Source organism: Takifugu flavidus, chromosome 7 (genome assembly GCF_003711565.1).
Source record: "Takifugu flavidus isolate HTHZ2018 chromosome 7, ASM371156v2, whole genome shotgun sequence".
NCBI lineage: Eukaryota > Metazoa > Chordata > Actinopteri > Tetraodontiformes > Tetraodontidae > Takifugu > Takifugu flavidus.
This window is the reverse complement of record NC_079526.1, coordinates 13,093,925-13,107,736: the sequence shown is the minus strand read 5'-3', so window position 1 is coordinate 13,107,736 and position 13,812 is coordinate 13,093,925. Positions and strand designations below refer to the sequence as shown.

Genomic DNA, 13,812 nt, shown 5'->3' with positions numbered 1-13,812 from the left:
GCTTCAAAACAGAAGACGGGAGGTGTAAACAGCTGAGATATCAAAGCACCAGCCGCTCCAAAAGGTTAATGGGCTTTTAGAGTTTGAAAAAACACAGACCCTCGTCGGACCCGCGGTCCTGAGGCCGCGCTGCTGGCGTCAGCCTTTGGGATCTGTTGTACTGTCCAGCATGGCGCAGGCTGAGGCCGTCAGACAGTGGCTGTGGACGCTGCTGCACTTCTTTATTGTGGTGGCAACTATTGTAGCGCCGCCTTTTCCCTTCATCTGCTGTTTTTATTTCTGCTCCAAAGCTGCCGTGCATTCCTGACCACCTCTAGCATTCATCCTGCCCACCTCCGCCCTTCAATAAAATCCCCATCCCCTTAGTGATTCACCACCTTTTTATTTCAAGGACTTTATCTCAGGAAATTCTAAAAAAGGCACCAAGGTCGAAGATGTTTCTAGGCGGTTTACAAATGTCCTGGAGGAGTTAGGTCAAGGTTAGAGAGAGAGGTGGAAGTAAATATCTGAGCTAAAATGTATTCCTTTCTTTGAATTATTTTTAAACCTACTAGTGTTAAAACATCACAATTCTGTTACTAATAGTGATAATTAAAGGAAAGGCGATGGTATCTGGGGAAAACACTGTTTGTGTGTGTGTATCCTTCATCTAACCCTCCCTTACTTGACACATGTGTGTCTGAACTTTACATTTTTTATTACAAATGTCAGCTGTGTTGTTACTCTCGTCTGTCACGTGTGCGCCTCCATGGAGCACGTACGAAAAGGAATCGGGCTCGTCCACACGTTCAGTGTGCACAACGTCTTCACAGATTTAAATGTATATGTGATGAGTTGTGATGCAGCTATATGTCCATATATGTAACTCCCACAGCAGCTGGAGGTTCTGTCATGAGTTCTGTCAGTATAACAGTTACAGCTGTCATGCAACAGTTAGTATATTTAAAGGATTAATAGAATTTAGGTGATATTTTACAATTCAGTGGCTATTTATGTTAATTTAATGGATGGGCTCCGTGCTGCCATATGTTTATGTTGCGTTGAAGTTGTGAATGGCCGAGCTGTGCTTTTATTGATTGCTCTTCCTCATTAGTGGAGTCGCTGCTGTTATTGTGATTGACACACAATGCAGCCTTCGTATTGTTGTGAGCCAAAAAGGAAAATAACTCAATTGCTCAGTTCCTGGAAAAAAACCAACACTTTTCCCCATTTTCGATTTCCTCATTATTTCCTCTCTTGTTTTTCTAAAAGAAGCCCGTGAAAACGCCCGCGCGGCTCCTTTGCATCTGCTGTTTGCCATGTATGGCCTGAGGCGTGCGTACGGGATGATGTGGACCAGTCCTGTGACCACGTGCGTGATTTTGAAAAACATTCCGTGCTCATTGAATCTTTTGACGACAGCTGCATTGTCTTCACAACTTCAGACAGAATGCTGCTGTGACGTGACAACCTCCATGACAAGTAGCAGTGTTGCCATGGTTACCGTAGTCTTCTCATAGCGTGAAGGTTCTTGGTCCAGTTTGTGGTCGAGAGAGTATCTTCTGAGTTCCTCCAGGAGTCTCCTAACTGTCCCTTTGGGGAGTGTGTGTCCTGTGATGGCCCGGTGTTGTTTCCAGGGTGTGTTCTTGCCTCCCACCTGAGGAGTGTTTTTATTTATCTTTTTGGTATTCTGACCATTGTCTGGACTCTTAGTGTGTATTCCTGGAGCTGAATTTGTCTCTCTCTCCCCTGAAGAGTTTTAACTGGAAGCTAAAAAAAAATAGTCTAGAGACTTTACATGCATCAGAATTATAATAATTAGTGTTATTGTACAAAAATGTTTTCCAGGCCGGCACTTGGAAGTCTATTGAATTTTCATTTTGTATGATGAAGCCGTGACCTTTGCCCTCTTGCGTTTTAAAGTGGCTGCTCTTCAGTCTCTGGTCTAATTGAAACGTCGGGCTGGAACGGCTTCAGTGTGCAGCAGCGCCTCAGGACCGGATCAGCTCTGCGCACCAGCCGCTGTTGGACTTATTAGGTCATGAAGATGGGAATGTTTATGTGTCTGTCCTGCACTACGTCTGTGTGTGTGCATTTGTGTGTGTGTGTGAGAGAGGGAGAGAGAGAGAACGATGCTGTGTCAACATTTGCAACTTGTTTTCATGTTTTTATTTTACTACCCCCATGCACGCAGGGCCTTTTAAATGAAAAGATCTCTTCCTCCCTTTCTCTACCTCCAGTCACCATCCCAGGCATCTTTTCTGTCCTTCTTTTCTTTTCTGTCCTTCTCTCACCATTGTCATTCTCTGATCTTAACCACCAGTAGTTACTTAGATCACAGCTGATATGAGACAGCTTCGGGCTACCGGTAATTCTTCACCCAATAGAAGATTGAAAACCCCTTTTAGACATCCAACAATTGGACAGATGACTTTTTCAATGGCTCAGCTCTTCGCTGAAAGCTCGTCCAGAGAGGCAGACAGGGGAGACATTTACATATGAAGCCACAGACGGGCAGATGAAGCTGTCTGCCAGCCGGTCAGGAATCTGCAGGCATCAGTGCGTCCGACCAAACATCCAGTCAGCCAAACAGGCGTCCACTGTGAGCCAGCCGCTTCCAGTCCCCAGTCCGCCACAGCTCCAGAACCATGTGGACTGAATGGACAGAGCTGCGGAACCAGGGCTCTGGGAGCACAATGGGGGGGTTATCCAGGGATTCAGCCTTTCACTGGGGGCCTTTGTGCTCACGGTTGAACTGTCCAGCTGTGAACACATGCTGCCCAAGCACTGATGGCTTTTGGGTTGTGTGTGACGGCAGCAGGGACGTTTTTAAACCAAAACAGAGACAAGGTGTCACCTGTAAACTCAACAGATGCTTCTTATCATTTATTATGGGAGGACCTTTATTCTGAAAGCGAAGCAGAGTTGATGGAGTATTTTGTGCTTGAACTTCTTGTCGTGTCTTCCTGGTTGCCCGGCATCAGGGCAATGAATGTCCCCCTTTTAAGCTCTTGTCCCCCACAAGAACCTTCGCCAAAAACCAGGAAAAAGTTTGGGTGCTTCTCCAGCAGTGCTCCAAATTTAGTTTTGGGTTATTTAAATCTGTTTATTTTTCCTGTCCCTGTTCAGGTGACAGCACACCCAGTTTACAGCTGCGGGCTTTTTCTGATTATATGTGGTGTCACTGATGGACAGACAGCTGGACGAGGATACAAGAAGGAGGCTGAAGAGGCTGGTTATGGTGCGTCCAGGTCTTTGAATCCCAGAGAGGATCACAAGACCAGACAAAATCTGGCTGCTTAGAGAAGATGGAGCTAAACGAAGCTCAAAGATGTCTTCCATCGTTAGGTGTTGGTCTGAGTTCTGCTCACCTCCTGTGAGTAACTCACGTTCATCATTACAGACTAGCTTCAGTAGCAGCTGCATTATTTAGCTTTAGACTGACACTGATATTCATTATTTATAAATTAACCAATACGGTTGGTTTGCATCTGTTGATCTAAACTGCAAATTGTACTTTATTTGAGCCTTTTCCTGTAGAATCATGGGCAGTATCACTTATATGAGGGTTTCTTTCTCTGCACATGCAGACAATTATTTACATTGGGACATTGGTCAGTGCTAATTGGACTTGGATTGAGTAGTGTGTGTGTGTGTGTGTGTGTGTGTGTGTGTGTGTGTGTGTGCACGTGTGAATGTAGGGGTCCAATTGACAACCATTGTCATTTTTTGGCTTTTACTCGTATTGATGATGATGAATTTTTAATTTTCAACATACCAGCTCAAATAAAGACAATTAAACAAATGTGATAGATAATTAAGAAAGAACAGACAAATAATTCCACGTGCAATTTTTTGCAGATATTTCCATATACATGTTCATAAAGGAGTAGGAAGAAGTAAATACTTCTGAATATGACTGATATCATATATTCTTCTGTGTGAAGTGATAACAGAATAAATAGTTGAATCCACTGTCACAGCAGTGGTACCGTCCATCTTTCTGGCTCTCTACCCCCCCCCCCCACCTTCCCCCACCCACACACTCTTTTGCCTGTTATCATTCGTCCATCTGTCTCTCTGTGAATCATTAAATGCAAATCAGTGCTGAATACGAAAAGGTGTTGCAGCTGTTTCTTACATAAGACACAACACACACCTTCTCTCTCCCACCCCCCCACCCCCTCTCTCATACAAACACACACGCACAAACACCTAAAGTCTTAAATGTCTCCTGATCTGAGGACGGACTCCTCCAGCTCGTGCTGAAGTTCACTTCTAGCATGAACGACACATTTTCCAAAACCTTCGTCCCAACTGGATGGGAAAAGTTCATCTGAATAGATTTTGTCTGTTGATGCACATGTTTGTGCAACAGAATGCACATGCTAATTATGACACCCTCGCACAAATGGAGCGAAAGAAGAACCGAAACCTGTTTTCATGCAACATAACAGCTTTGCTCAAGTGTCCTGGACCATTTTCTGCCTCAGAGAGGAGAATTTGATAAGTTTCACAGGTTCGGCGGGATTCTGAATTGGTGTCTGATTGCTTTCATAACTTCCTTCCCTTTTCCTGACAGGGTCAAATAGAAACCTGCTCTCCTTTCACCATCGTCTGCTACTGACGTCTTTCTGTGGGTGAATACCTTCATGTTTGTGTCTTCTCTGCTTATTTTTATTATATTCTTGAGAGATTAATAAGGCCGACGAGGGCAGCTGATGAAGCAGCAAAAATCCCAGTTGTTACACAAGGATGACGAGGATGAGACAGAGGATGGTGGGAGGACGAGGAGGACGGCGGTCCCTCTCGTCTCCCTGCGGTAACATTAAAATTCTTCGTTTGCTCGCTGCACCGTGACTCCCGTCGGCTGAGCCGGAGCAATAAGCTCCAATAATTAGGAGAATCATTTCAGGTGATTTCAGAGCGCACGAGGAGATCTCAAAAAGCTCAACACGCCCGAGTGAGACAACTTCACGTAGGCTGCAGAGTCAGGGTCACAGTTAAGGTTCAGCTCTTTGTTTTGTATAATCCAACGATGGACACCAAGTCCTGCTGGCTGGAGCGCCAGGAGAGGTTGATAATATCCATCCACCTTCTCCATGGAAAAAAACCCTTCTTAGAAGGACGGAGCCTCTGTGGGAGCGGTGCGGTTGTGGGCGGACGAGTGGGCGGCCGGTGGATGAGCTGCCGAGACGCGCTGCCTATTATCTCATCCCTCCATCCTTTCATTTCTCCATCTTTCCTCTGTCCACAAAACACCACCGTCCCACTCAAATATTACGACTGATGGCAACAGGAAGTGGTGAGAGATGGCACCAGATGCAGGGGGGTTCATTTTTGTGACTGCACATCCTATTTGTGGGTGGTTGCAGTTTGTTTCCCCTTCAAATATCCAGTTCAGAGGTCTCACTCATGTCTGCTGATGTTTGGTGAAACGAAGTAGCAGCATTTGTTGTGTTTTAGTCCAACTATCAGATTGTTTGATGCTCATGATTTCAGAACATCTGGTATTAACGTTAACATCATACTAATGCAAATCAAATATACTGTAATTGGGCTAAAAATGCTTAAAGAAAATAATGCTAAAAGCTTTTGTGGGTCGTGATTTTTGATTATTTGTCAGTAATTTAAAAAGCTGAAGAACAAAAGCTGGGAAAAGCCGCACAAATGACATCTTTTGATGCTCTCAGCCGGTTGAGAGGGAGAGGAAATGGAGGCGAGCGTGGCGTGCGAGTGCGCTCGTCTTTCACTTCACAAGTAACTTTGTTGGGCTTGAAATTGCAATAGTGATGTAATTCCTCAGAACCGTCCTCTCTGGTTCAAATCTAGTTAGAATGCTCTGACGTCATTACGCCTCCCTGCTACAGAGCTGAAGGAGGTGTCGTACCATGACCTTTGCAGATAGAGAATGGACAACTTCTCCACTGATGTTGGTCAGATTTGTCCATATTCGTATTATCTGGGGCTGTGGGAGGTTAGTCTGAGCTGCAGCAGAGGCCCGCTGCTGTGTGGGTCCTATATGCTGCTTGATTGATTATTAAGGCTATTTTTCCATCAGGCAGCTGAAATGTTCCTGTGAGCCCCCCTCCTCACTCTGAGCCATTCATAGGCCCGGGGGCTGAGGAAACAACACCACCAACTTCCACCCAGCAGGAGGAGCAGCCCTGTGAGTTTCAGGGGTCCTCGGTGCCATTTTCAACTCCCCTGATTTTAATTAGCTCCTTCGACATGGAACATGGCAGCAGAATTACAGCCTTCAAAGTGATTTCAAGACCACATTCTTTTCTTTCTAAGCACCACACGCTCGTTACCAGAACGTGGGGAATAATCGAGACGCTCACAGACCCGTAATTATGGCTTTGGTACTTTTGTAGGGTTATTTTTTTTGCTATTCACATTTCCTCTTTTTTGACAACGATCAGTTGATAGCCATTCACTGAATTCTAAGGTTATTTTGTGAACTAATCGCGTTCTCTCTTTCAATTATGGAAAAAAGGGCTGAGGCGGTTGAAGTCCACCCCAGCTTTCTGACTCCTGTTGGAGACAAGAAGAAGAGAGAGAGGGGGGGGGGGGGCTTCTGAAAAAAGATGAAACCATATTCCCTCCATCTCCTTGTAATGCCTGATGTTGGGCAGCGTACTTAGCAGGTTTAAACCAGATTAGACCCTCAGTTTAGCCTAAGAGATCCATTACTGATCGTGTGTGTGTGTGTGTGTGTGTGTGTGTGTGTGTGTGTGTGACAGTATTAGATTTGGGTGGAGGAGTCATCAGAAGACAGCACTTGATGGGTGCAGGCAGTAGGGGTGCAGATGCAGCACAGCTCAGTTAGACGGGTTTCCTGTGTCGGCCTCATGTCCATCCAGCAGATCTCAAGTCCTTCTGCACGGTCATGCCAGTCTGACTCGGACTACGTCCGATCCAGCTGTAATACCTTTGAAGATGGACAAGTGTGATGTTGTGGAGGATTAATGAAGCACACGAGGGAAATTAAGCTCTGCCGAACCTGGAAATCCTGTCGCATTTACACACTTTCCCAGTTGTTATCGGACGAGAATGCAGCGACGCATCGCTCCGTGTTTGAGAGCGGATAGATTCTCCGACAGCTGTGTTGGTGTTGCCGGACTAGATATGGCGATTTTAAAGATTTGGCCAGGTTTGATTTTGGCCCTGTTGAGGCGAAGCGCTTCTCCTGACCTGCCCTCCATGGTGACTGTGATCAGCCCAGGCTCAGTAATCACTGTTTGTGATTGAAATCTCCCATCATGTTGCTGCCATTTGGTTGAGTTTCTCCCTCTGACGAGTGGCGGAGGCGCCGGCTGTCGATGTTTTTAAAAAAAAAAAATTATTTATTTGAATAATTCAAACAGGGCTTTTGTCAGCCAGCTGGAGAACAGCATTTGTAGCTTAATTATGCAGCGATTTCTGATGATTTAAGATCAGCAACAGCAAGCAGGAGTATATATTTTATGTCATTAGATGCTCCTAGTCTACCGTATCCATTCCAGAGGTGCATAAGGACACGCGAGCTTCAGCATCACAGCGGAGGCGAATTGATTAAAAGGACGTAGCTGGACTCAAAATGCAGAAACTCGCAGCATTTACCTGCAAACTCTGAATCATAACCGGCTCCACGTCACCGGCTACAGTCGAGAACGGTGATTTTCACCACCGTCAACATATTAATGACTCACAATGAACAATGCTGCTGCCCAAAATGACAGCAACACGCGTGAATCATGCTAGCTTGTCCTTTCAGTCAGGTTCCCTCACATCTGCTGCAGTGCGCGGATGAATAAACCTTTTGGCCTGTTGCCGTCACTACCTTTGTGTTGCAGAATTAGATGTTTAGTGTTGAGCACGTGAGTTTTTATTGCACATCTGACCTCGTTTTAGGCTGAAACCCCCTTTTATCTGATGTATGTGTTATTGACCTTCTAGGTATTTGTGTGCTTTTTGTGCTTTAGAGTTCACTGTCATAGAAATGCTGTAAAATGTTGTGTCCTTGTTGCACCAGAAATCTTTTCAAAGACCACCGTGAAGAAAAGGTTTGAGGGTTATGATGAATTTACAAGTTTAACCTTGGTTGAAGTGTCTCTCTTTAGCAGCCATAGTGTGATTTTTAAATGAAATGAAGTGTGTATGTGTGTGTCACAGTGGATCCCCCTACATAGTGGTTCCCTGTTGGCTTCCTAGCTAATGTGTTGTCTTTCTCTCTGTGTGTGTCTGTGTGTCTTTATGAATGGCTGTAAATGTGCCCGTTTGTTCCCAACTTTTATTTCCTGTTATTCTCATGTTTTTTTTAATTTATTTTGTTGCTTTTCATGTAACTTCTTTTTGTTTCTGCCCCTTTATTTGCATTCTGCACAAGTTCCTTCCCGCCTGTTTTAAATGTATGTTTGTGTGTGTCTGTCACTCGTCTGTACGTCTGTCCCTCGCCCGTCCTCGTCTGTACGTCTGTCCCACTCGTCGCCGTCTCCATAATGTCCCCTCCTCCAGCCTTTGTGACTTTGCTGAACGGGGACCAGGCTCAGGATGCCATCCGCTCCCTCCATCACAGCACTGTCCGGGGACGCCTGATCAATGTCGCCCTGCAGCCCACCGACTCGCTGCTCTGCCTCACCAACCTGCCGCACACTTTCACCGCCCAGGAGTTCGAGGAGCTGGTGCGCGCCTACGGGAACATCGAGCGCTCCTTCCTGGTGTACAGCGAGCTGACAGGCCACTCCAAAGGCTATGGCTTCGTGGAATACATGAAGAAGGACTCGGCTTCACGGGCCCGTTCTGAGCTGCTGGGCCGCCCGCTGGTACGTTCCAGGTGTTGTGGTCTTTTTTTTTCCCGTTTGAGCATTTACAATCCGCTTGTTTACTTCATGCAGGGTGATCGCTCATTGATGGTGCAATGGATGGACGTTAACCAGCTGAGCCAGGAGGAGAACCTGCACTCCAAGTGTCTGTGCATCAGCCGGCTGCCTCTGGACCTGTGTGACTCTGAAGAACTGACCCAGCTCTTCAGTGAGACCTACAAGCCTGTTTTCTGCCAGGTGAGTGCACTTTAAACAGGACAGGAAGTTCAGTGGAAGGTTTGCAGGAGCCTAATAGCTCATAAAAAGTGGTTGCACACAAACATGGGGGCCAGCTAAATCACTTCCAGGATGCAGGTACCAGTGGACGGGAGGTGATGATGTATTATTCAGGGCTCTGCATGCTGATTGGTTGCCATGGTGAAAGGTAGCTGCTGTGATATCAGCCCCACCCTCCAGCAGCTACCCACGCTGCTCCACTCCTCGTCTTTTTGTGTGTGTGTGAGTGTAGTTTTCCTCACTTGTTATACACCAACCTGCAGCGCCTCCACTCCACCCCCACATGCCCATTTAGACTCTCTCTCATCTCGTGCTTTTCCAGTTTTAGCTCCACCCCTCCACCCCGCGCCCACTTCAAAATCAATACACCCACATCCTCCCGGTCCCCTGGTGCTTTGTGGGTGTTTAGCTCACGTTGTTCCACAGTTGCCGAGCTGGCGGACATTGACATGTGGTTCAGTGTTTTATAAAGCGCCCTACAGTATGTTCTGTGTTACTTGCTTGAAAAAGGTGTATTTTATGTAGCCAAGTACATCAATATTTACTTGCAGGTATTTTGAGTTTGTCCTGTCTGAGAAAGGGGGCACATGGGACCTGTTTGCATATTTGCTCCACAGTTTCATCGATTTTTTTTAATACCCTGAAATGTTCCTTTAACTGAAACTTCACCCTCGGCTGAAGGATTTTCCTTTTTTTTGTCATTTTTAAATTTTACTATTCTTCTCTAATTGCTTATGAACAGTCACACATCCACTTTGTAATTTGAGTTCAGATGTTTTGGAGCGATTGTAAATATCTGTATGTTTCTAAGCCAGTACATACAATTATTGCGCAATGATAAAAGAGGAGAAGAAGTTATTCTCTGTTCTCTTCTGGTCGCTGCATTAACCTTCCCTCTGTTGGACGCGGGGCACGATATCACCACTTTTCTTTTCCTCTGAGCAGAGTGCACTTACCTTGCGGCCTTGGCCCTCAGTGACGTTATTTTTCTGCCCACTAAAGGGCCCTCAAGGCAATACTTTATCTGGAGGCAGCCGTGAGAGGCGGGGGGAGGAGACGCGAGGAAGCGTTGACCGCATTAGATGGAAAGACAGCAGGACGGAGACAGGGAGGAGGGTTGGACGCCAGCGTTGAGAATGCCAGACCTATTAGAGGAGGGATGGAGCGAGGGAGGAGGGCACGGGCGCTGTCAGGCTTGAGAGAGACAGAGGGAAGCAGAGATGCCAGGCTGAAGTCAAATGGGAACGAGACGGAGACCGTCGGGAAGATTCCTGGTAATTCGCAACTGTAAATGTCGTAATGTTGCCCGAGAGTCTAAGAAGTAATACAGTAATAATCACCGTGGAGGGGCCTGTGGGCGCACGTGATGGGAGTGAGGTCCACGCTGTAATGGTGACAGTCGGGAATAATGGCAGAGGTTCCCGGGGCCAAATGGGGGATGATGTCTGGCTCGGTTAGGCTGTCATGCAGAGCGGAACGTTACAGCAGAGACGTACAGCACTTCCAGGGTATGATACCCGCCCCCGGGGCAGTTATGGCCGGTTGCTTAACTGGAACCTGTCACCACAGTCTGTGCAGCATGTCGGAGTCAAATATTACAAACGCGAGGGCGTTGAGCACCCACCAGCCGTTAAAACCACTGACGGGCGAAAAAACCTCGACATCCAGGAACTCATCTCGACATGGCACCAAATTGTGCACTTTGGTCAACAAACGGCTGCAGTTTGCAGCATTTTAAGGATTTCTGACGAGTTTTATTACTATTAATATGGTATTTTTTAAACGAGAAAATAAAGGTTAAAGCTATTTTCCGAGCTTTAGCTTCAAATTTAGCACGTGACTGGTCACATATCCCTCATCACAGACAGCTGCGATTGGCCTGCCGTGACCTCATCCCAGTTTTCAGACAGCTGATGTGACCGTTCACATTGTGACACACACACACACACACACACGGACCCAGTGACAGACTCTGACGGTGGCTGGAGACCATGACTCGAGGGTCAGGGGCTGTCAGAGAGCTAGCCTAGCATCTTTGTCTATATGCACACACTGATACGGGTATACTTGTGTATCACGGTAGACACAGTTTTGGAGTAAATTACACCTCCAATATTCAAAAGGACCTTTGATTTAAGCCTGGTCAAAAGGAGCCCAGTAATGTAGATATTATTTCCTTTGTGTCGGTAGCCTTCGCAGCTGCCGTTCCACACGGCGAGTGTTCACACGCTGGGAAAATGCCTCTGTCCTGTTGTTTTTCAGGATGGGAACGCCGTCCTCCCAAAGGAACCCAGCAGCAGCTGTTATTTACAAACCTCATAACCCGAAAACACACACTCTGTAATTCTCCATATTCCAAAACTCATGGCTGCAATTAGGAAGAGGTGTAATGAACTGGAGAAGCACCCATTATCCGGAGTCAGACCCCCTCCATGTCTAAGTGGAAGGACCAGAACCGCATTGGTTATTGGCTGCATTTGAACGGAGGGCCTTGATTGGGTCGCCCCTCATTACAGGTGTGTTCTCATCGCTATGACGCCCGTTGGGAATAATCCATTACCGTTAAGTGACGGTGGAGGCTGTGCCCTCTTCATTGGGAGTATTTTTTCCCTTCATCCCTTTATTCTCTCTGTTTTTTCCACCTGTAAAAGCGTCCTATTCTCCTATTATGGTGAAGAGGTAGAGCGGTTCAGGTCGTTTCCATGCAGTTTTTTTGAACGTATGCAGATGATAATAGCCTATCGACCCGCTCCCCCACACATACATTTTCCTTTTTTCACTTCCTCCGTCTTTCCATCCTCCCGCTCTTCAAACCGGAGGGAGCAGTAAACGAATGAGTGGAGAGGTGGGTGGCTGAGGAGCGGAGAGGGGCCACTTGAGTGTTTAGGAGCTTCAGGAAGAACAAATGAACTTATTCACAGTAAAAATGTCTCTTTATGCGGCTTATTAAACTAATTAGATGATTGAAACCTGTTAATTTTACATCATACATGTTGTTCATCCCACTCTGGAGCTGTCATTGACCCAAAATTTCATATTTTTCATGTTTTTTATACATTTGGGCTATAGGGAATTATTACATTGTGATAATAAATGGGGGTAAATGGATGTAAAATATAAATAACAAATTATAGCATAATAATTGTGCTTCCTATCAGCTCTAAAGGAACACAGAGCGGACTGAGAGGAATAACGTTCATTAGAGTTTTTAAATTGGATCATATAATTGAATCCGTGTATTTAACATGTTTTTTTGTGTTTGTATTAATTAATTCATTTCGTTTTCCTTTTTAAATCCTGACTGTAATGTTGCCCTTTTATTGCCTGGTGCATTTTTAAACCTGTCATCTAACATTTGCAGCATTGTTCTGTTCTGCCCTCACAGCTCACTTTACCGCTCATACAAATTGAGGAGAAAACCACAACTGAAAACTAACATAAATCATCTGGACTGTAATTGACTTCAGCTCAGAGCGATAATAGTTTACGGGGTGCTTTTTTAACCATGAACCATTAGCTTTTTGCCGCTGTCGTTATCCCAAGTCATCCATTAGCTTTAAGCTATTAGCCAGTCTGCATTATTTAGCCATCTGACACAAGAAAGGCTGAACCTTCTCCACTTAACATTGATTATCTTTTAAAAGATGATCGGTTCCTGCAGGTTTTAATCAGATAAAATGTTTTTTTGGGGGGTGTGCTATCTTGTGTCTCACTCTTTTCCTTCAGGTGTAAATGGGATACTTTATTTGAGCACTTTTTTGACCTGAGCAGAGAGCTGTAGATTTGATGCAGATGTGGGGGGAAAATGCTGTTTGAGGACATCTGAGCTGTTTATTTATCAAAATAATGAATGTGACGTTTCCAGGCGTTGCTTCTACAACAGCCAATATTAGATATTCACAGTTAGCTTTGAATATTTGCCTCCTATTGAAGAAAAATAGTCCGAGAAACGCTTTCAGGGTGTCGTGGCTGGTGGTAATAATCCCTCTGGGGGGTATTTTTTTATTCATCCAGGTAAACACAAGTGAGAAATCCATCTTGATGGAATGTTGCATACATGTTACCGTCGTATAATTCAGCATGTGTGTTCCTGAAAACATAAAAACCCATCTATTATCACCCAGTTTAATGATGGGTTACTCTATGATTCCCAGTTGGCTCAAGTGGAAGCAACATCCACAGTTCCATCAATTTTCATCTCGATGAAATAATCAAGTCGGACGTTTCCATCCCCAAATATCACAGCAGCCCTCTGAACTCGGTTCTGCTGCTGCTTGTTTGAGGAAGCAGCACCGTCTCCTTTTAATTGGACCCCGTCTCAAATGGTATTTTCACGTGTGGACAACCCTGATAAACATCAGGGGTATTTAAGGGTAATTAAGCTACTAAGGAGACTATTCTGAGCATTGGTAACACACATCAGGCTTCTGACCTCAACCTGCTTCCTGGTTTAATCAGCCCTTCATGTACATGCAAATCAATAACCCCACTCCCCCCCCCCCCCCGTCCTTGTTCTAGCTTGCTCAGGATGAAGGCAGTCCGGTCCGCGGCTTCGGCGTGGTGGAGTATGAGAGCGCGGAGCAGGCGGAGGCCATGTTAATAGAGATGGACCGAACGCCGGTGGGCGGCCAGGAGGTCCGTCTGTCACTCTGTACCCCCGGCACCTCAGGGAGAAGCACCCTGGCTGCGCTCATTGCCGCCCAGGGTATGGTGAGTACGATGCTGTGGTCACGTGACACGCCAGCACCAA

General features: G+C 45.9%; 1 protein-coding gene across 3 annotated transcripts in view; it reads left to right on the top strand.

Moving 5' to 3' along the window:
* raver2 (ribonucleoprotein, PTB-binding 2) overlaps positions 1–13,812 on the top strand; it is a 36,481-nt gene that overhangs the window by 8,763 nt on the left and 13,906 nt on the right. For 2 of the 3 annotated variants that reach the window (XM_057039347.1, XM_057039348.1), the window contains 3 exons: positions 8,479–8,786; positions 8,859–9,023; positions 13,581–13,772. In XM_057039347.1, the coding sequence (XP_056895327.1) occupies positions 8,479–8,786; positions 8,859–9,023; positions 13,581–13,772 (665 nt within the window). Of the gene's footprint in view, positions 1–8,350; positions 8,787–8,858; positions 9,024–13,580; positions 13,773–13,812 lie in introns of all 3 variants that reach the window. The other variant, XM_057039349.1, reaches the window with a different exon arrangement.